General features: G+C 35.7%; 2 protein-coding genes across 4 annotated transcripts; one reads left to right on the forward strand and one right to left on the reverse strand.

The window, feature by feature from the left end:
• Positions 1-1541: 1541 nt before the first annotated feature.
• LOC142982580 (uncharacterized) lies at positions 1542-8783 on the forward strand. Of its 2 annotated transcripts, XM_076129148.1 has the most exons (3): positions 1542-1619; positions 1725-1874; positions 3430-8783. In XM_076129148.1, exons 2-3 carry the CDS (start codon positions 1761-1763, stop codon positions 5503-5505), a joined length of 2190 nt encoding a protein of 729 aa, XP_075985263.1. In that variant the 5' UTR covers positions 1542-1619; positions 1725-1760; the 3' UTR covers positions 5506-8783. The 2 variants fall into 2 exon arrangements, with proteins under 2 accessions (XP_075985263.1, XP_075985264.1); XM_076129149.1 differs by lacking the exon at positions 1542-1619 and having other exon boundaries at positions 1626-1874.
• Position 8784: 1 nt separating this feature from the next.
• Positions 8785-10088, reverse strand: LOC142982581 (uncharacterized). Of its 2 annotated transcripts, none has more exons than XM_076129150.1 (3): positions 9952-10088; positions 9219-9867; positions 8785-9025 (listed from the first exon to the last, which is right to left on the reverse strand). In XM_076129150.1, exons 1-3 carry the CDS (start codon positions 9970-9972, stop codon positions 9000-9002), a joined length of 696 nt encoding a protein of 231 aa, XP_075985265.1. In that variant the 5' UTR covers positions 9973-10088; the 3' UTR covers positions 8785-8999. The 2 variants fall into 2 exon arrangements, with proteins under 2 accessions (XP_075985265.1, XP_075985266.1); XM_076129151.1 differs by having other exon boundaries at positions 9215-9867.
• Positions 10089-21392: the final 11304 nt, after the last annotated feature.

The raw sequence follows: 21392 nt of genomic DNA on the forward strand, positions 1-21392 counted from the left end.
TACAGAATAATTTCGTATCGATTTCTTTATGTATTTGAATAATTTTACTTATAAACTTATATATGATAAATTAGTGATTAAAGAGTGTTTAAATCGGTTATTAAATCTCTTCAAAGGATGATTAAAGGGTTAAACTTCTTGCGTTTTACTATCCTAAGCCCTAAGTAAGGCCAAATTACATTGTTGAATGAGGATCTTATCATCAGAAATTGTATAAATTAACGAAAGTAATTCCGGTAAGGGCGCAATACAATGCAATGAAGCAACAAGTAGCGCCATCTAGTAGCATAATACTTAAATAAGCGTGAGAATCCTGAATCACGCTATCAAAGTTTACACGGCAAGTATCATTAGGTCCAAAATTGAAGCCTAGTTTAACGGGGTGCAGCCAACCAGGCACGAGCGACGCGTTAGCCCGGTGGAAGTTCCTCCCTTTGATTCGCGTGGCAATTTTTTTTTTAATCTTCTTATCGTACGTTCATTGGTCAACCTAGTGTCAAAGTTGTTCAAGCCAGCCGAGAGGCCTTTGACATGACTTAACGACTGTTAAATTAGTGGACAACAACCGAGAACGACTTTTTACGCGCCCACGCGCCCTCCGAAGCATGGAAATACCTTTATGCGGTCACCCATCTATAGAATTACCGCGCCAATGATTGCTTAATCCACAGATCGTTAACAGACCGGTGACCGCAACTGGCTATGGTATCCTCATTTTCTTTAATTTGGAAAAGTTATTTTTAATTGTTGACTTTCATTATATAATTTACAACGAGCATTGACCTAGAGCGAAATTAAAACTACCAAGTAGGTAGGTATGTATAAAAATAAAAATATTTTTATATCTATCTGCCTATCAGTTACTTATCGTTTTTAATAAAATGATTTAGATATTACCTAACCTATAAATTGCTTACAGTGCATATATTGTGTATTATTTCTATGTTTCTAGTTTTTCTGAAGCCCACATTAAGAAAAGTCTGAAATTGCAATAACCTCAAATCTCGAATAAATCTTTTCGTATTTAGCGGCAGTCTTTGTTTATACAAAGAACTCTTCTCTTTCAAAAGAATAAATAAATTGTCTATGAGTATCACCAAGCTGTTCTTATAATATGATAATATTGCGAATTAAAAACATAGTTCTAACTTAGTTTACAATATTCATACATTTTCCAGCATAGAAGTTATACATTTAGACGCATAAATATCTTGTAGATTAGTATGTAATAATTTACTATTAAAGTATGTATCTAATAAATCTCTATGAACCATAAAGACAGACGCATAATTCCGCGCAGGCCAAATTCAATGCGCACTGAGGCATTGCACCATATTTCTATTAAAATTCGATCAAAATACATAAGTTTTTAACTCCTTTATTTCATTTATGAAAATATTTTATTAATTTACGGTAAAGAAGGCATATATTTTAAATGTAATTGAATTCTTTAGATAAATTAGTATCAGTTTGACCGGAACTTGCTCTCAACTATCAACAGTAGCGCCATCTTGATTGTCGATTTACTTCGACGCTATTTCCGCCGTTGCAGTGGTTGCCTCCATTTTGTACGCTCGTCTCTTGTCTATAATTTCCAATAGATCAGCTTTATGGGCATGGTCCGTAGATAATTTTTACTCTTTGGATACCTTACATTATTGTGGTCTCTGATTACTAACTGTCAAAACAATGTATTACTATAATGTTTTTGTTAATTTTTCCAGGTTTTACTGGTTGGATAATTATGTGCGTCTAGTGAAATGGATACGTGGGCCGATCTTTGCCGATGCTGTTTGTCTGCCAATTGCGAAGTGTCATTGTTAGATACAGAACAAAATGTAAATGAGAAGTTTCTTCAAATAACATCTATCGAGGTGAGTTTAAATCTTTGTTGTGAATGAGTAAATTAGGGCAATGATTGTGAAATGTGTATTTATAACGTATTTAAATCATGTTAGTATGTCAGTCTGTGAATTATTGACATGGGGCATAACCTCTTTTGCATTGTGAAAAACGCCGCGAAATCATGACATCGTTGATAGGCAACTATTCAACTGGATATTTTGTAGGAGATACATTGCTCCTGAGGTTGATTTCCTCCTGTAAAGATTAAAAACGTCATCGGCGTGAAATGACATTGTGCTATTATTTGTTATACAAACTCTTCTGTCACCAACAACTAGTAAAGAGGTTAGTTTATTATTTTTATATTGCCTGTTTCTGTTAAAATCTTACATACATGTCCGAGACTATCTGAAAGGCTGCTCTGGACATTGCATTATCAAATATATTTATAAAATTAGCTGTCCGATGAACATGGTCCAGTATGACTCTATTCAAGTTACAAGAAACTTACTATTCTTTTATACCAAAACTCTAATATGTTGTGATCGGCTATTATTCTGTCTGGTCTATACTGTATACCCAAATTTCTAATATTTAATGTTATAACCTAAATCGAACAAAACATTTGAGGGAAGATTTCATTTTGTTGAAAAGCTGCCTATAATATTTGGCTATGTAGAGCAGTATACTATGTTATAAATGTGCTTGCTTGTTATACTTGCTTATTCTTATAAGATTTTACTTGTTTCACTGACTTTCCTGCATACCGCAATCAAAGTTCTGACACACAATACTAAGGCAATCCCTCTTATGTTTAGCCAACAGAATGCTCAATATATGATTGGCAATAAAAATGATCTTAGTATAAATAACATTACGGACTTAACATTAAAATAAACACTTAAAAATATATAAAGAGCAATTTGTTTCCTATCAAATTAGGCAATATTGCATAGTTAACTTACCGAAAATCATCAGAATAGCAGTATGGGTTAAACAACCAGTTATTTGCCAAAACCTTCAGTAAACAAGCAATGTATTGCATTATACTATGTTAACAAGACAATCATTATTGTCGATACTTATCTGTTTATCTAATCAGCCAGTAATCACTCACTGTCATGTTACATTCAGTCCTTCAGCCTCTCAGTAATAGGATTGCATCATGATAAAGTAGCACTGCTAACTTGGAATGAAAATAACTTGACCTAATTCTTACATCTAGATAATTTGTTATTCTCTGATTAGAATAAGGAGTGGGTATCAACTACTTAAGTATTTTTGAATAATTTAAGAACAAATAAAATTAAATACTTCTAGTCTTGTCATTCCAAATATACAGTATTGTTTTTCTTATCCTTTTATTTATAATACTTAATAATTATACAGAAAACTAAATATAACATATTCAGAGAACTAATAGAGATAGACAACTGGTTTTAATACATGATACAATTGATTAAACACCTAATTGCAAAAAAAAAATTGGAATCTACTAAAGCTGAAGTTTTAGGGATATTGAGTTAATTAAATAAAGATTAATTATATAATTCTTTACTAATATGGCCAAATTAACATTTACAGGTGAGCCAAGATGATGGTCTACCACAGAAACTATGCAGTGAGTGTTACAATATCCTAATTGCTGCACACCAGTTCCGTAAACAGTGTATCAAGATGGATAACGAGTTGAAATTACAACTAAATGCTCTCTTAGAGCCTGAACATACCAAAGATAAGGGTGTAGACCTCCCTGATTTATCAGAGGAAATATGTGAGGACGATGAATTTGCCAACGATCCTGTCAAGCAGCTGGAAGCTATTATCAAGAAAGAACCGACGGACAGTGATGATGATTATTATTACGTACTTGTGATTGATGATCCCAAAGATAAGACTGATGAAGAGAAGACAGCGGAGCCTATTGAAGATACTACTACTAAAGTTAAACAAGAAGATACCAGTGTTAAAAGTGAAGAACATCAGGAAACGGTCAATTACGAACCAGAGGTACAAAATACTTCACAGTCACAAAGTCAGTTTGAGGACTCCATCAATGCCTTCCTAATGTCTAATACTAAAGTGTCTGCGAATGTGCCTGCTACCATTCTGGAGAATGAGGAAGAAGGTCAAGAAACTGATGATTTAGATGCTATGAATATTGACGAGACTCAAGACAGTACCTCTCAAGATCATACATTCGGCCAAATCATTGATACAGAAGACAATCAGATCATTGAGACAATCTCGGCTGATGCTATCAAAGATTTGCCTAATAAGAACTTTATAAAGATACTAACGACAACTGATTCTAACGGCACTATACTTTTGAAAGGTAATGATAGGATCCAGTACCTGACTGATACGCAATTAGTCACAAATGAGGATGAAGACGGTGATGCTATGTCTCAAGAAGTGATATTCTGTGAAGGAGACGAGTCCTCACAGTTCCAAATATTAAAATATGATGGGTCTGAGTTAGTGATTGAGTATGCTGATGAAAGCCATATTGCGACGGTACTACAACAGGAAGATGGGACGTTTTTGTGTGACTGTGGTGAACAATTTGAAGACTTAGCTGATTATGAGAAACATCAGTACAAACACAACCCGGCTGGAGAACATCTATGTAACCTTTGCGGAAAAGGCTTTGAATCTGCAGAGATATTAACTGGCCATATGTTGTTGCATAGTAGTACAGGACTTCTGATCAATTGTCCATTCTGCAATCAGCTAATTCGGCGCAATGCGTTGACTCAGCACATCAAATACGGCCATAATAACATAAAACCACGATGCAGTGTTTGTTTCAAAACATTCGCCAACCCAAATAACTTGAAACGCCACATGATGATCCACAGTGGCGTCCGAGAGTTCGAATGTGATATCTGCTTCAAGCGTTTCCATCAGAAAATTACGATGCAAACACATCGGCTAACACACATGCACCCGTTTTCATGCAATCAGTGCGACCAAACTTTCCAAAATAAGAGTGCATTGACCCTTCATAAGGAATCAAATGAATGTACCAAGTCTAAAGTGATTAAAGTGAAGGAAGAACTGATGAGGACAGTGAAACAAGAGATAACAACAAATCTTGGCAAACTTCTAGGATATGCTTGTTCATTGTGCAAGAAAATGTTCTCAGTTGAATCAGCTTTGGAGCAGCATGTTGAGAGCTCACATATTGTGGACCCAACTGATTTACTTTGCTCTGAGTGTGGTGAAGTTTTACCAAATAAGAGGGATATGCAAGCCCATATACTTACACATAAAAATATGAAAGCCAAGAATGCTAAGAGGTTTGAGTGCAGCATTTGCGGGAAAGGATGTTCAAGCCAGGCTATGTTACTTATGCATGAGAGGGTCCATACAAATGAGAGGCCGTTCCCTTGCCAGTTGTGCTCACTACGGTTCAAGACTAAGACACATCTGCGGACTCATCAACTAACCCATACAAGGGAGAAGAAGTTTGGATGCTCAGTCTGCATGAAATTCTTTGCCCTGAAGGGTAATTTGGTTGTCCATTTACGGACACATACAGGCGAACGGCCGTATGTCTGTTCAATATGTGGAGAGGCATTCATAGACTCTAAGTATCTTAAGAAGCATAAACTAAAGAAGCATGCCATTGATAATGTTCCGTGGAATCAATATTGACATGAGGAAAATTCAGTGGCGGAATAAGGATTAAGCTCCTTTAGACCCGAGACGGAAATCTTTCATAAGACTCAGTCAAAGGCTCTTTATTAAGTTACCATAATTTTTGGGTTTTGCTTGTAGTACTATACTGTGAGCAAAATCCAAAAATTATGGTAGTGTGATGTTTTTGATCAATGATGCAAGCCATTGCACTAGTTTAACTGAATGTGAGCTTTTGATACTTCAGACCAGTGTTTCTTAACCTCTTTCAGTCAGTGGAACGTTAAAAAGTCTGGCACAAATGCAAGGACCCGCTAAATAAAGAAAAAGAAAAGGTAGAAGAACTATTAAACGGTAACTACAAAAGAAGTCAGCGTTTATTCTTAGACTAGCTAAAGAGAAACGTAAATTCCTATTTCCAAGGTAAAGCCGGACCTCCTCACACACGCTCGTTCGCTCGTGGACCTTCAGAGGTCTATGAACCACAGGTTAAGAAACACTGCTAGACATCCGCCTTTCCGCTCCCGGGTCAGTCCGCCACTGAATCCATGCTCCATATCAAATATGCGGCATACTTTTTAATATAATATCGAAAACTTTTATCAAACTGTCAATAATAGATGACGAGTAAAGTAGCGATATAACATTATAATTCAAAAATGAATATGTACAGTAGCATGTAATATTATAAGCCTTTAAATATAACTAGGTGACTTTATCAATGTATGTTATACAAAATTGGTTAGTATTAGGACTGGCTAAAAGTCAGTTCTTAATAGTATTTTGTGGCCTTAGCTGTAATTACTTGTTGGATGATCAAAGATTTAAAATTAATAGATAGCCTACTTATACTCCAATTCAACAATTCAAATTCATGTAAAAATAATAATATTAGCCGAGTTAAAAATACAGTTATGTAAGAATTATGCAATATTTTACTTGTTACAAATGTGTAATCCATAGGGCCAGTTTCGCGGCTTCAATAAGTATTAGAAAACCTATTCAATAGATAAAACAAGAAGTGTATATCTCTACAAAATCTATTCAATACAAAAAAAGTCAGTTGTGTAGTACTCGTAACAGGCGGTCCTGTATGACAAGATGTATGGATGTGAATGAGGCAAGGGAAGTTTGTAAGGATTGTACCAAGTGGAGTTTTTTGGTCTCTGCCTAACCCTATGGGTACAAGGCGTGATTTTACGAGTGTATGTATGTATGTACTATGTACTTACCAATACTTATTCTGATTTGGAGGATCTTAGAGAAGCGTCTACTATATAATGTATAGCATCAGCATTGTAAATTGATATAAATATAGCCTTTTGTATCTGTCTTTGTCTAACCCACCATAATAAAGATATAGACACCATTACACATAAGAGATAGAGAAAGACATAAAAAAGTAGTTACATTGACAGTTTGATGTTAAGTTTTCGAAATAAAACCATTTGCTTGAAAATGTCAATTTTTGTCACGGCTCTTCTTATGTAAAACAATGGAAATGAGCCGAAATGTAAATAAAAATTAGTGTTTTTGTTAGTTAGATAAACGAATTGTTAGTATTTAACGTATAGTCAGCACTTTTTATGTATTTTTCATACATTTTGAAGATACCACGCCAAAAGAAACATTTTATTGTTTAGATACAAAAAGTCTTGCGAAATATTTACTTAGGTGTTAAAACGACTTTTTTGTTAGTAAAGACATCAATTTTTATACATAGAATAGACTTTTTTCTTTTTGTATTTTTTGACTAAGATAATGTAATCAATTGCATAAAACGACTTTTATTTTTTGTTTTTCATGTTGTAAGCGCAAGTCTTCATTCGCAATCGGCCAGTAGCATATTTTTGCCGCTTTTTTGTCTATTTCTGTGCTGAATATACGTTAGAAGTGTTATTTTTTACATTGAAATAAGTAACGTTTAATTTATCGCATGAATTCTAAGTGTAATTATTAATTTGTAAATATAATGTTTTAGGTTACAAATTGTGTTAGACATCACATATTGTGACGATTTGGCGGCCCTGTTTGTAGAACATGGTTTTTTAGTTTTTATCAAACAAATTTTGTACTTATGTAAAGTTGGAAGGCCTAAGTCTATTCTAAATTATGTATCTTATGTTTTATTTTGTGTTGTGTGAGCTTGAAATCTCTCTGGAGAAAGAGTTCCTCTGATCTAAGGATTGTTACACAAATATTCGGTTCGGCATGTACAGTTCGACAATTTTTATCGAACAACAAAACCAATTCTAAGTAATTACTGCACATGTTCAGCTTGTGTCCGATTACGCGGCGATGTCGAGAGGCATTCATCTACACCCCGAGTTTTACCGCCGGGCTAGGCTGATTAATGCCGAACTGAATATGTTGTAGCAAGCCTAACTGATTACCGTTTTTAATAGTATAGTATCCTATGTTTAAATAAACACAAAACTGCCATGCTTTTTATATAGTACAAATATCAAGATCCTGAAATTGATTCGTACTGAGCATTTTTACAGTGTAACATAGTTTGTTTTAAAAGCACAGACAATGGAAAGAAGATACCATAACGCTCTCAATCTCATTGTAGTAATACTGGGTCTATTTAACTGTGCGAGTTGAATCGCGTTGCAGTTTTGTGTTTTCAGTTAAGTGATTTTACTGATAGAATAGCTTTTATTGGCGAACGATTCGCCGTCCAAACTGGCTTTAACCGATTCATTGCCACCTTCATTTTCGTGATTTTTTAATGACTCAACTGTTGAGTCATTGGCCATGAATCGGTTAACTCCTAATAATAATATACCAAGCTTTATTACTTGTCAATTAATTTAATAGTGAAAACACGAAAGCATTTTAAAGTGTAGTTATGCCTGCAAAACCGATTACAGTTTAAGTCCATCTTACACAACGTTACTTAATACTTTATTTATTTTCTCCTACACAACGAGTATTTTAAGGCTTCATTTCCATTTTTTATAGCATAATAATGTAATTTATTTTTTTATCTTATAGTTTGGCCGCCAATCTTTGCAAATGCATCAGATAGACTGGTTTTTTTCATTTATTGTTACAAAAGTACTTTGTATGTAATAAATTATGTGATAAAAGTCAGAGAGGGTCGTTCGGAACTATTGTAAAGTTAAAGTTATCTTGTTTTTAGGATATTTCTTTTGGTCAGTCCAAAATGCAAGACACTCTTTGACTTATAAATCACATAAAAATAGTAAAATACTCACAATTGTTTGTGATCATAGAATATTTGTTTTCAATCTGTTGATAAGCAACATAATAAAGTTACACAAATTATATTTCGTTGTATTATTTATTCGAGTCAAATTTCTATTACATGATAAAAATAATCCTCAATCTCACTATTCAGTTATTCGAAGACACAAATTATACTACTGACATCTAGTGGCAAACGATAAAACTGAGGTTCCAAGTGATTTTCTGCAGATGGCATTGTTTAATATTCGGTTTAGGTACTTGATTTTCTTTTCTCTTTTAGGTAAATCTTCATTGATCTAATCTAATTTACCGAGATAAGTACCTAAAACAAAGAAAACAAATTTTAAAAGGTTATTTGTGTAATTCTATAGGGAACTGAATGTACAGTAATATTTCATCTTGTCACTACTTTATGAGAAATGTAGGTCTGTAATCTTGAATAAATAATTAATCTTATTTGTGCATTCATAATAAGTAACTTTTGCAATTATTATAAAAACCTGCTAAATACCTACTCAACTGTGATATAATACAGTCAGAAGTGTTTGTAGAGACCGTCTCAACGCAACATTTATCCAAAATCGTCCGGCTTCTGGGAAGTAACAGTTCAGCATTCATTCTCGTGGTTGACGGAGAAGCGGCCACAATGAACGTCTGATTGCGAGTAGGTTCAGAGACTTTAGCCGACTTTATAGAATAGTTCTCATCATCAGAATCAAGTGAGAGAATGCAATTTTCATTCGGAAACGATTCTGATAAAACCACTTCGGAAGGTACATCAGCGCGTTCATGCAACGACACTGAAAGGGGCGACTTTGAAAACTTTGTCAACTGAGACGAGTTCGACGTTTTCTTAGGCCTTTGTACCTTTATAGAAGACTTCGTCAAGTTCCCTAATTGCGCTTGGAATAGAATATCATTAATTGCTTTCTCAGCGTACAGTCTTTGGTCTGGTTCCAACTTTCTCAACTTAGCCACCCATACGTTAGCTATATGATAGTCGTCGTTCACACATTCTATGTCTTCTCGATCGTAATATGATACTGTACCATGTCTGGACACTACAAGCTCGTTTGATGGATCTAAGTTCTTTTTTTTATTAGATAACGACTCCATGGATGTTGCAAAGTCATCTTTACTGTCTTTTGCTATAGTTTTCAGTTTCTGTTGATAAAGGAAAAGTAAAATATGAGTCAAAAAGTACCAAGGAAGTATAAATAAGAAGGAAGTGTTGTAATAAATACTTACATCGAGTATTATACGAGACATGGTTGATGGTGACGCTGGTAAAGTTGGTCAATACATTTTTTTAACGATACATGTTAGTTTCGGTGTTTATTTCTTCATTTCATGCATTCGGGTGTCGCTGACTTCCATGTTGAATTTTGACTGATTTGATTTATTGATAGTGACAGTTTATAATAATATGTCAATGTGAGTGTAAGTTATTAAAAAGGTTGTTTAACAAAGACCTCTTAATTAATAAATACTATTTCACCGCGCGCAGGCAGTTTTAGGTCATAGATAGAGTGCCTACTAATCTAGTTGGAGCAACTTTAGTTCAGACGTAAAGTAAAATGAAATGTAAAACTAGTACTAACATTTTTAATACTCGTAAACCAAAGAACCATTTCTGTAATATGTGCCACACTAAACAGACATTTAGTTTTCAACGTACTAAATAAATCATAATATTATCAAAACCCCAATTCAGAGATTTGTCGTTCTTAAGAAAGTGTATCCAGTAGTTCTAACATACGTCGCTAGATGACTCTGTCCACAAAATGAATTACCTACACTTTAGGATAGATTCAAATCTTTAAATTGGACATTTTAAATTGTTAAAATCTGAGTTACCTATTTGGTATTAGTAATATAATTCGAAAGATAATGATCTCTACTCACAACGTTTTGTTTATAGTTAAACTTGAATCAACATTAATGTTTAACTTTGTATTGGGCAAGCGTCTGAAGTGATAACAATTTTATTATTTTTATTGATAAACTGATAATAAGCCTGAATTGAATTCAGGATTTCAGGATTTGCAACATTCACATTAATTTTAAGTATATCTTAAAATTACATTTTTAACTTATTATTTCACTAAAGTTAGCGAAAAAAAATACTAAACTTTGTAGCGCGTGAGCGTAAGCCTGAGTGAGCACATGTCTGCAGTAGTGTACGAACCGTCCCCATTCACCCCGTCAGAATTGAATTGATAGTACCAGGACAGCATAACAATGCAGGAAGAAAAATAAAGAATTGTTTCTCACTTCGTAGTATTGAATCGCGATGGATCTAAGGGCTCTTTTATTGTCACGCGTGTTTGCGTACGGATGCGGGCCAGGCGCGCATCCGTGCTGCGTGCCGCACGCAGAAAAGAATTTCTACACAACTGTGCAGTATTGTGCGTGTCGCCAGGAAGAGAACTCGTGTCGATGCTGCATACTAATTCTTTGCAAATTTCGAGCCACGCTGCGTCCCTAAAATCTCTGTTTTTATATAACTCATTTTTCTTATCCCATAAGCAACATCGTAAATGAACCTCAAATATTAATCTTTCGGTATCTATTTTCATTTTGATTGTACAACGTGCGTGCGCCCCGCTTGACTGTAAAAACAACACTGGCGGTGGAGAGTCGCCACACGCGTGCGGGCAGCACGCATCCGCGCGCACCTGCAGCGTGTCACCCGCGTACCGCTTGCTGGTGGCGCGCATGATAATAAAACCATGTATGGCACGATAGGTTGCGGGCGGCACGGATGCGCGCCTGGCCCGCATCCGTGCGCAAACACGCGTGACAATAAAAGAGCCCTTAACCTTGTTGCGCGCGCGCAAGCCTCGCTCAGTATACGAACCGTCCCCATTCACCCCATCAGAATTGTATCGATAGTACTAGGATAACATAACAATGTAGGAAAGAAAAATAAAATGTTGTTTCTTGCATTCATTTTATCTTAATGTATGTTAGACAGATTACTTTTAAACCTTGTTGCGCGTGCGCAAGCTTGGGTGAGCACACGAATGCAGTGTACGAACCGTCCCCATTCACCCCGTCAGAAATGTATCGATAGTACCAGGATAGCATAACAATGTAGGAAGGAAAATGAAATATTGTTTCGTACAATCGTATTGATAGTATTAATATTGTAAGTTAAACAAATCTGTACTTATTGTAGAACATATATTTTTTTAATTTATTCATATAATATCTACACTGCATTTTGTACACTTAGTTTTTTTAATAATTTTGTTTAATAATTCATAGTCATAGTATGTAAATCGTTAAAAGTAATTAATTACCTTAATTAACTGTATTGCTTGAATAAGGGGGTTTTATCTGACTAACTAATGGCCTTCTCACCGCACCTAAAGTTAGCATATCAGTTCTTAAGCCGAAGAACAAAACATATAGCGTTACGTCTTTACTAAAGATACAATCATAATATTAACACAAGCGTTACCTATATTATATTAGAAGTTATCATTAATACAAACAACAAAAATATCGATGTTGTTTATTTCCACGTGCCGCGATGTTCTGTCTCATGTGTCCCGAGCTCTCGACTTATGTCAGCGACCTCAAGTTACGCTATTGGTCGATACGCAGCCCCCGCTTCCCGCGCCTTCGTTTACCGCGGCCCTCGTTTAACGCGGCGCAACTCATTCGGCCGCCATTTGCCATACTACCATTCATGCGATTACATTTACGTCAAAAATATACCAATTAGTCATCAATTTAATTGTGTGTGAGTTAAAATGTCTTCAAAACCATCTAGTTCATCCACTCCTAGGAAAAGAAGTATACTAACATTGCATAAAAAGATATTTATCATAAAGAAATACGATAGTGGAATGAAAATTAGTCATATAGCAAAGGAGCTAGCTCTTCCTAATTCTACAGTGAGCACTATAATCAAGGATAAGAAAAGGATATTGGCTGCCGAAAAAAACGACTCTGTGTTACAATCTAGTACTATTATACGTAAACGACACGGAGTTATTGCTCAAATGGAGTGTGCGCTCAAAACGTGGTGTGAAGAACAAGCTGAACAGAACATAAAACTGACAAGATATGACATTTCGGAGCGAGCAAAAGCTATCTTTGACAGTTTGAAAAAAGATTACGGGGAAGCAGGCAAGAAGGTATCGTTCGTAGCGAGTAAAGGCTGGTATTTTCGCTTCAAACATCGTTGTGAAGGTAATCGGATCACGAATATGTATAACGAAGAAACCGAAGGAGAAAATCACGAAGTAAATACAAATGCAGATGCAGGAAAAGTGAGAGAAACTGAAAAAGAACATGTAGAAGTTAACACAGAACCTACTTTCTCCGACAAATTACAAGAAATTATTGATGAAAATAGGTACACTGCACAAACAACATTCAATGTAGATGAAGTGTGTTTGTATTGGAAGAAAATGCCTGAACAAAGCACACTAGCACGCAATGACCAAACTGCCAGCGGCTTCAATGATTCAAAAGACCGTTTTACAATCTTGCTCGGAGGTAACGCGTCTGGAGACTTGAAATTGAAACCATTGCTGATATATCGGATTGAAAGTCCAAGGGCTTTACAAAATAAATCGAAGGGTGGTCTACCAGTAATTTGGAAGTCTAACTCGCGGGCAAGCATGACATCTTCTATATTCGAAGACTGGTTCGGTAACTACTTCATACCTGAAGTAGAAAGGTATTGCTACGAGAACAATATACCTTGCAAAGTCCTGCTTCTGTTAGACTGCGCAATATACCACCCAACTTCGACCTTAGTAGACTTCGATCACCGTGTCAAAGTGGTATTTCTACCGCCTGGAGAAGCACATTCCTTGCAACCGATGCATCAAGAAATTTCATACATTTTCAAAGCAATTTACACTCGGCGTGTTTTCGGACACCTCGTAGAACTAACTAGATCGAACGGATTTGTGACTGTAGAAGAACTTTGGAAAGATTTTAATATATTAGATGCTATTAGAATAATACTTGACGCGTGGGCCGATGTATCTGAAAACGACTGGAAGAATTCTTGGAGTAAACTGTGTCCGTTTTTCTTTGAACCTGCCGAATATGAGACTGTCTCTGACACCATTGATGAAATTGTAAGCTTCGCATATGAATTAGACATGAAAATGAACAAGAAAGAAATCTGCGAATTACTTGATTCACACATTAAAGAGCCTACTATTGAAGATTTGATAGAAATGCAAGAATACAGCGCTAATGAAGAAATGGACATTCAAGATCCACTTTTATCAGAAGGTACCATGACAGTTGACAATCTGACGGAAGCATTTAGCCATTTTAAAATTGGCTTACAGATTTTAGAGAACATTGATTCTAATGAGCAAAGAGCTCGCACTACTAAGTTAGGAATTTTAAAATTATTGAGTTCTTATGAAGAGGTGTTGAACGAGAAACTTAAGACAATCAATCAGGAACAAACAATCGATATGGATAATACGGCTTCTAGTCAGTAAGTTTATATTTAATGACGGCTCTGATTTTTCTTCTTGTTGTAATAATCCCGAAAATATATTCTACTGATCATACATACCAATGTTTAATTCGTTTTCTTGCAATAAAGATCTTTTGTATTTCCGTCACTGTTCTACTTATTTTGTATACCTACTAGTCGTAACACAAGTTTACACGCCTGAAAAACTAAACCCGTACGTGGCCTGCGTGGTGGCCTCAAGGTCTAACCCCCCTCATTAAGGGAAGAGACCCCTACCCAGCAGCAGGATATTAACGGGTTAAATTAATTTATTTATTTCTAAACAAAATTATCGTATCACTCTAAAAGCAGCATCGCATGAAAAAGAGATTTTTTTAAATGTATGAAACTTAGATTTTGCAAATCAAACATTGCAAAGTCAGCGAGATGTTAAAAAATGTCAGTCAGACGTTAAAAAATGGCTTTTATATCATGCAAATATTAAATCTGAAGTACTAGAGCATCAGACAATCTTCTGTATATTTTCAAGTGACCTCAGTCTACTAGGCGACCTACATAGAAGAGTTCCAATGGCAAATACACTAGGCGTTCAGGTATTTTAGGCACCTTTACTTCCAAATGACCTCAAATGACGAACAAAAAAAATGTTTCACCTTGTCGCAGGTTTCACAAGTACTAGAACTACATAAGAATAAGGTAAAAAACACAAAATTTTAGTGATAAAGTTTATCATCAGTAAGAGAATTGATAGATGGATTTTTAATAAGCATTGATATTTGCCAGATTTGCCTGGCATTGAGCATGAGTAATATGATAAAAATATCTATAAATATATTCTTTACAAATGATAAACCAATATTAACAACCAAAAATACATATCCTCTGAAACTTCATATTCATTTGAGAACATGTTTATCGCGATGTTCAAACAACGTCAACGACTTGTCCGTTTCATTTTACCCCGTCACATTGGGTTTAAATGTTGTCAAGTACCAGGAGTTCACAAGTTTACAGGCAGTCGAACTATAGTTACGACTGCGACTCACGCGACTCTCGGCCCTTCATTCGTAAGGTGTTCAAACTGTAGAATGACATTGAAGTATACTTGTAGTTTAACGGTTTTATGAGCAAATAGACACCTGGATACTACAGGATCTTCTAAAAAAACACCCTTTGAGTTTGTGGGAGATTTTCGCAGCATTCGCTTCACAAATCGCGTCGTCGATCACGTTTCAATGAGAAAGTATTGTTCACGATCTACGTTTGTTTCTATTGACCCCGTCGCTCGCTACACTAAGGACTACTGCAGCGATTACCAGGGTATCAGTACCTCGTAGATGGTGCGATAATATTTCCGAGACGCCAGTGACGACACAACACCCAAGTGGCGACTGGCGACACGATAGAAAAAAAACATTGGATCCCTTATGTATAGCGTAAAAAAATAACATTTTTAAAATATTATTTTCACCTTTTAACCCTCAAACTAAAAATTAACTAACGCGCCACAGAATAACAATATAACTAATCTATCTAGTACATGAACTTCTTATTTTGTACTCGTCTCAAATGGAAATTAAATTTCAATTAACAAAATAAAAAAACAATCGAATGTAATGTACCTACCTAATTTAATAAATAAAAAACTCTTTAAACAACTTAACTTTTGGTGTGATTTCATGGAGTTCAACTATCAATACTTTCGCGGTGTGATCGAGGTGGGCCATCTTGCCCGCACATATTTCATCCCGACCAACACAAAGTACCAGGAGAACATCACACTATAGGAGAACCTAACTAATACGCAACAGCTTGAAGTGGTCGGCGAGGCGCGGTGCGGCCTGCCTGTTCTTTGGGGTTGGATCTCTTTTGCTTGCAACGTTTTGTTCATTTTGTCTACGAAACCAGGGTCGCATAAATAGTAAGAATTATTTTTGCTAAATGTGAGCTAGAGCGCAGTGCTTACTGGCTGTTGGATGCAGGTTTGTCTCTTGTTTGATTTTTAGAACTTGTAGGCAAAAGGAAACAGTACAATCATCATCACAAACAATCATAGCCAAAATTAACACTAATACACTAAGGTGAGGGCAAAAAAAAGTATAGTTTGCGTACTTAGCTAAATTGATTTTTATTAAAATTAGATTTTTTATGAATTGGGAATCTAAAAAAAAACAATAAACAAAACATTCTTATCATTATAACGTCGCGTCACCAGCTTTTACCCTACACGTCGTGATGATGACAGCTGTTGGACACACACGTTGTGTCATGCCGTGTTTCTATTGCCCCCTTCACGATTGTGCGGATCACAGCTAGCAATACCAGGAATTCAGAGCGTTATGGGAGGTGTGACAACTTGCGCGGCATTGACTGGGTGGGCTTTTCCAACGCGTTGTTTCTATTGACCCCGTCAATACCTACACGAAGGAATACTTCCATACTACAGTACAACTAGAGTAACAGCGCTTGATAGGAGGTACTAAAATTACTACTGCGGGAAAACCTGCAAGAAGGCTAGGAAGCCAATACAATGTAATGTAGCGACGAGTTTTTTATAAAATGATGTTTGGCGGGATGAGGCAGGTGGTAGACTTTGGGAGAGCCATAATTATTATCCCAACAATCATAATTGAACTGATAGAATAACTGGTTGAGAAAAGTTGTAGTTGCAGACCTTATCACAAACTACCATAGAACAAATTATATTTATTAAAAAAAAAAGATAAATAATAAACAACGCTGGCTATTTTCTTAGAACTATTCACATACAATGTTAAGTTAAAAGACTATATCGCTCCTTGAATACAAAAGGGACACAAATCGAAAACTATAAATTTTACAGGAGAGCCAAAACAAATTTTTAAAACTGTTTTTTTATAATATTTTATATATTTATTAATTAAATATAAGATGTTAGTATATCATTAGATGCGTATTTTTTAGCTCTATCTATCTACAATATAAACTTTGAAATAGCTGTTACCTATTAAGAAAAAAAAGCATATAAGTCCGTTTTGCATTCAAAATTTGAACCAATATCATGAAAAATATGTCAAAAATTAAACACAGTTTTGCAAATAAAAATGGTTTATTGTACATTTTTTGGTAAAAAACCGTACCAAAAAGTTAAATCTTATAAGTATATAAAATCATAAGTGAATAGACACCAGGAAAACATTGTATTAAACAATCTAAATTAAAAAATCTTTACTTATTATTTAGTAAGTAATATAATAGAGATCAACTTTGTGCGTAACTTTCATTATGCTGTAAAATTAAACATCAATCAATGGGTAACGTGACGGGTAGACTGAGTGCAGCAGGAGTATTGAAGAAATAAGATAATAGAAAAGTTTTATGAGTTTAATAAACCTTTATATTTATCATTCGTGGATTATTCAAAAGCTTTTGGCAGCATCACTCATTCCGCCATAGAATCATCACTTCATAACCAAGACCTTCTTAAAGATACTATGTAGAATCGAAGCTCCATACATCAAACTCGTCAAAGCAATATACAACAATCTCTCTAAATCCAAAGAAGCGTGAAACAGGAAGACGCGCTATCTCCCAAATTACTTACCAGCACCCTCGAAAAAAAATTCAGGAGCCTGGCGGCAATCAAAAGGCATTGTTGTTAGTGGCAAACAGTTAACAAACCTTTGTTTTGCAGACGACATTGTCCTCTTCTCTTCCTATGCATTGGAACTCGAATCAATGCTCAAAGATCTGAGTACGGCAAGCCTTCAGATTGGACTAAGTAAGAACCGTACAAAAACCCAACAACACAAAACGTAGGGTCGAGGTAGGCGGGCACGTCATACACTATGTCGACGAGTACACCTACTTGAGCCAGATAACCTCTTTTAACAACCGACGGGACAAAGAGTTGGACAAACGTGTCACAAGTACCTGGAAGAGCTCCTGGTCCATGAAAGAGCTAATGAAAGGTAACCTTCCACTGTCACTAAACCGGAAGCTCGTCGAAATGTTTATACTGCCCGTCCTAACCTACGGTGCCCAAACATGGTTCCTTACGGAAAACCAAAAGTAGAAACCGAAGGTTTGCCAGAGAGCGATGGAGCGTAGTATATCAGATGTAAGAAGAACAGATCACGTCCAAAATTCTATACCGTGCTCCCAAACTCGCATAGCCGATTTAGGGAAGAAGACCGCCAGGTTGAAATGGAACTGGGCCGGCCACATTATCCGCATGCATCCGGAAAGGTGGGCCCGCATATCTACCAACTGGATGCCAGAGGATGGTCATAGCAGACGCGGGAGGCTTAAATGGAGATGGCGGGATGACTTAGACGCATTTGAAAAGGACTAGTCGGATCTTGCCGCTAAAAGGGCGATTTGAAAGGGAAGGGTCCCCCCTTGCCTTTCCCTGCATCAAAATGTTTTTTACTTCGAAAATTTTAACGAAAACTAAAATTATTATCATGCCAAACGGCCATATTTATGGCTTTCCCATTCGAGCATGCTAAAAATAATTATTTATTCCACAATAATTTAATGCAAAAGGGACGTGTTTCAAAATATGCTACTGTTATATTACAAAATATAATAACAAATACTAGTGTTTGAATGCAAAACGGTCATTTTCAGAAATATGGCACTTTTGTATTCCAAAATATGGTAACAAATACTATAGTCAGAATGCAAAAAGGACGTTTCCCAAAATATGGCAGTTTTGTATTGTAAAATATAATCACATTTACTTGAAATTTTTGCACCCAACACAGACGTATTTTGGATTGTGGCACTTTTTCACGCAACTGACGAGCATTTGCGACGAATCTCCGGGCGCAACTCACAAAGTGGCTGTTTTGCACTGACATTACCTGTCAAAGTGAGCTAATGCAAAAAGGGCAGTAAGTCAGTGCAGCCATAATATAAGCAAAAATGATGGGGGTTTTTTTTTTACTATAAAATATAGTCGGTTCAGGTGTCATTTTTGCAATTAAACGATTTTCATTTTTTTTTGAGTTGTGGCCCTTTTGCATTGAAGGAGCGATATATACTTAACTAGACGGTACTGGCACCCCCACCCCTAAGATAAGATAAGATAAGATAACTAGACGGTAATGAACCATTATGAAGATGCTTTATAATTTTTATCAGTGGGCCATGTGCGCGTAGCACATATTTTATCCCGACAAACTCAAAGTACCAGGCGAATAGCACACTACAGGAGATTATTTACCGACAAAAGACGCGCGCATTAGTTTCTTGTGGGTTGGATCGTTTTACCTCACAACATTTTGTCCATTTTGTCAACGATACCAGGGTCACATAAAGATCAGAAATTACTGTCATGTTTGTCAAATACGGGCGGGAACCACATGTCTGCTTTTTCGTTCGCCAAAAAAAACTTTGATTTGTGATTATCAACAATATTCTCGTGAAGAGGTTTTGGTACTACCGTGGTCAAACTTCATGTAATCGATGTGCACTGTTTTTAAAGACACAAAATGCATCTAGTTTAATTAAATATACAAAGTTTTTGTTAAGCTTATGTTATAATTCTCGTTATTTTTTCTAATTTAATTAACCTTGACAAGTTTAGGTACTATTACAATGCATAAAACAATTAACTATATGTACATAAAAAATTTGTTAAAAACCCTTCTGACAATGGAACGTGATGGTACGTCGCGTCGCGTCGCGCTGTACCAATCTGCCCCGTCACATGCGCCCACGGACACAGAAAGTACTAGGCGAACATGACACTCGAGGCGCTCTAATCACCACGCTTCCCCGTATCTGCTGTGCCGCGGATTGACTGATATGATAGGAGCCGATAAAAGAATGTTACTAGATGAACGTGGATAGAGATATTGGGAGCTATTCAGCAGTGACAGTTAATTAATACGATTGACGAATTTTGATGTAAATTAAATTTCAAGACCTTAAATATGCTATACTTAATTAGTATCTAAGTATAGAACATTGAAATATGTATCTGTTGTTGCCAGATTACCCTGATTTTACAGACCTAGCCGGTATTTTGATGATAATGTCCTGGCTACGGGCGGCCTCCGCAGTTCACCTAACCTTTACACAAGTGTGTTTATGTCAATGACAATGCCATCAAAAACATTCTGTAAAAACCTCAAGTCTCGCCGTAAAAAGTTGTGAGATCTATATAATACCAAGTCGATTAATCTATTTAGTCTCTACTTAAAGGACCTTCTGTCTTAAGTTATTACGTATGTTATTATCATGCCAATTTAAAAAAAATACCTCTAAAACAAATAGACCGACCTGGCCATCGCATGATTTGATTATTAGTATGTATCACACTACACAGCACGACGAGAAGTTAATGCTCCTGAAATGTTAATGGCGAATTTGTGTTTTCTTGCGATGACCAAGTCGATCTATTTGTTTTAAAGGTATTTTTTTTTAAATTGGCATGATAATAACATACGTAATAACTTAAGACAGAAGGTCCTTTAAGTAGAGACTAAATAGATTAATCGACTTGGTATTATATAGATCTCACAACTTTTTACGGCGAGACTTGAGGTTTTTACAGAATGTTTTTGATGGCATCTCACTTCTTTTTGTAGAGCGAATAGAGCAAACATAAGTCTAATTTGTATGGAAAGCCGTATTTTTTTCATAATTCAACATATTTTCCTATGGGAATGTTGTTCAGTTTCATGGGCTAAACACCCTTACCCACCCTATACCCCCTCCCGTTATGTCTCATATAGTAGATACATATTTACACCTATTTATTTTATTTTCTACAGAAATAATAATTTAATTCATTAACTGCAAATGAAACCTTGTAATCTTATACATTTATATGGGATTACAAAGTTATTGTTGCAGTTAGTGTATTTAGAAAACTTGACCGAAATTAGAAAATATTGAATTTTTCCCATGATTAAGACACTAAACCCTATTTGTATTCTAAATTTTAAGCTTCTAAGTCTGCTAGAAGTACCTTAGACTTTTGATGATCGGTGAGTCAGTGAGTCAGTGAATCAGTGAGTGACAAAATTCAAAATTTTAACAAGTTGTCATTCTTAAACTACTGGTTTAAATTGACTGAAATTTTAAATATACCGTGTTTATACAATGACTGATTAGTTGCTGAAAATCCAGGCTTCTTGTTTTATCCACTACGAAATTATAGGGGTGTCAAAAATAGCCCGAATTGCTTCGAGAAAAGGATGTTACGGCCGTGCCGCTTTTTCTTTGCTCGACTTGC

This window comes from Anticarsia gemmatalis, chromosome 22, assembly GCF_050436995.1.
Source record: "Anticarsia gemmatalis isolate Benzon Research Colony breed Stoneville strain chromosome 22, ilAntGemm2 primary, whole genome shotgun sequence".
Taxonomy (NCBI): domain Eukaryota; kingdom Metazoa; phylum Arthropoda; class Insecta; order Lepidoptera; family Erebidae; genus Anticarsia; species Anticarsia gemmatalis.

What these genes read in the sequence shown, in the direction of transcription:
- LOC142982581 (XM_076129150.1), bottom strand. Translation starts at nt 9,972, where the DNA reads ATGTCTCGTATAATACTCGAT. An exon ending in TGTCTCGTATAATACTCGAT is followed by an intron (nt 9,868 to 9,951) that starts GTAAGTATTTAT and finishes CTTTATCAACAG; the next exon opens with AAACTGAAAACTATAGCAAA. An exon ending in CTGTATTATATCACAGTTGA is followed by an intron (nt 9,026 to 9,218) that starts GTAGGTATTTAG and finishes TCTTTGTTTTAG; the next exon opens with GTACTTATCTCGGTAAATTA.
- LOC142982580 (XM_076129148.1), top strand. Translation starts at nt 1,761, where the DNA reads ATGGATACGTGGGCCGATCTTTGCCGATGCTGTTTGTCTGCCAATTGC. An exon ending in TTCAAATAACATCTATCGAG is followed by an intron (nt 1,875 to 3,429) that starts GTGAGTTTAAAT and finishes TAACATTTACAG; the next exon opens with GTGAGCCAAGATGATGGTCT.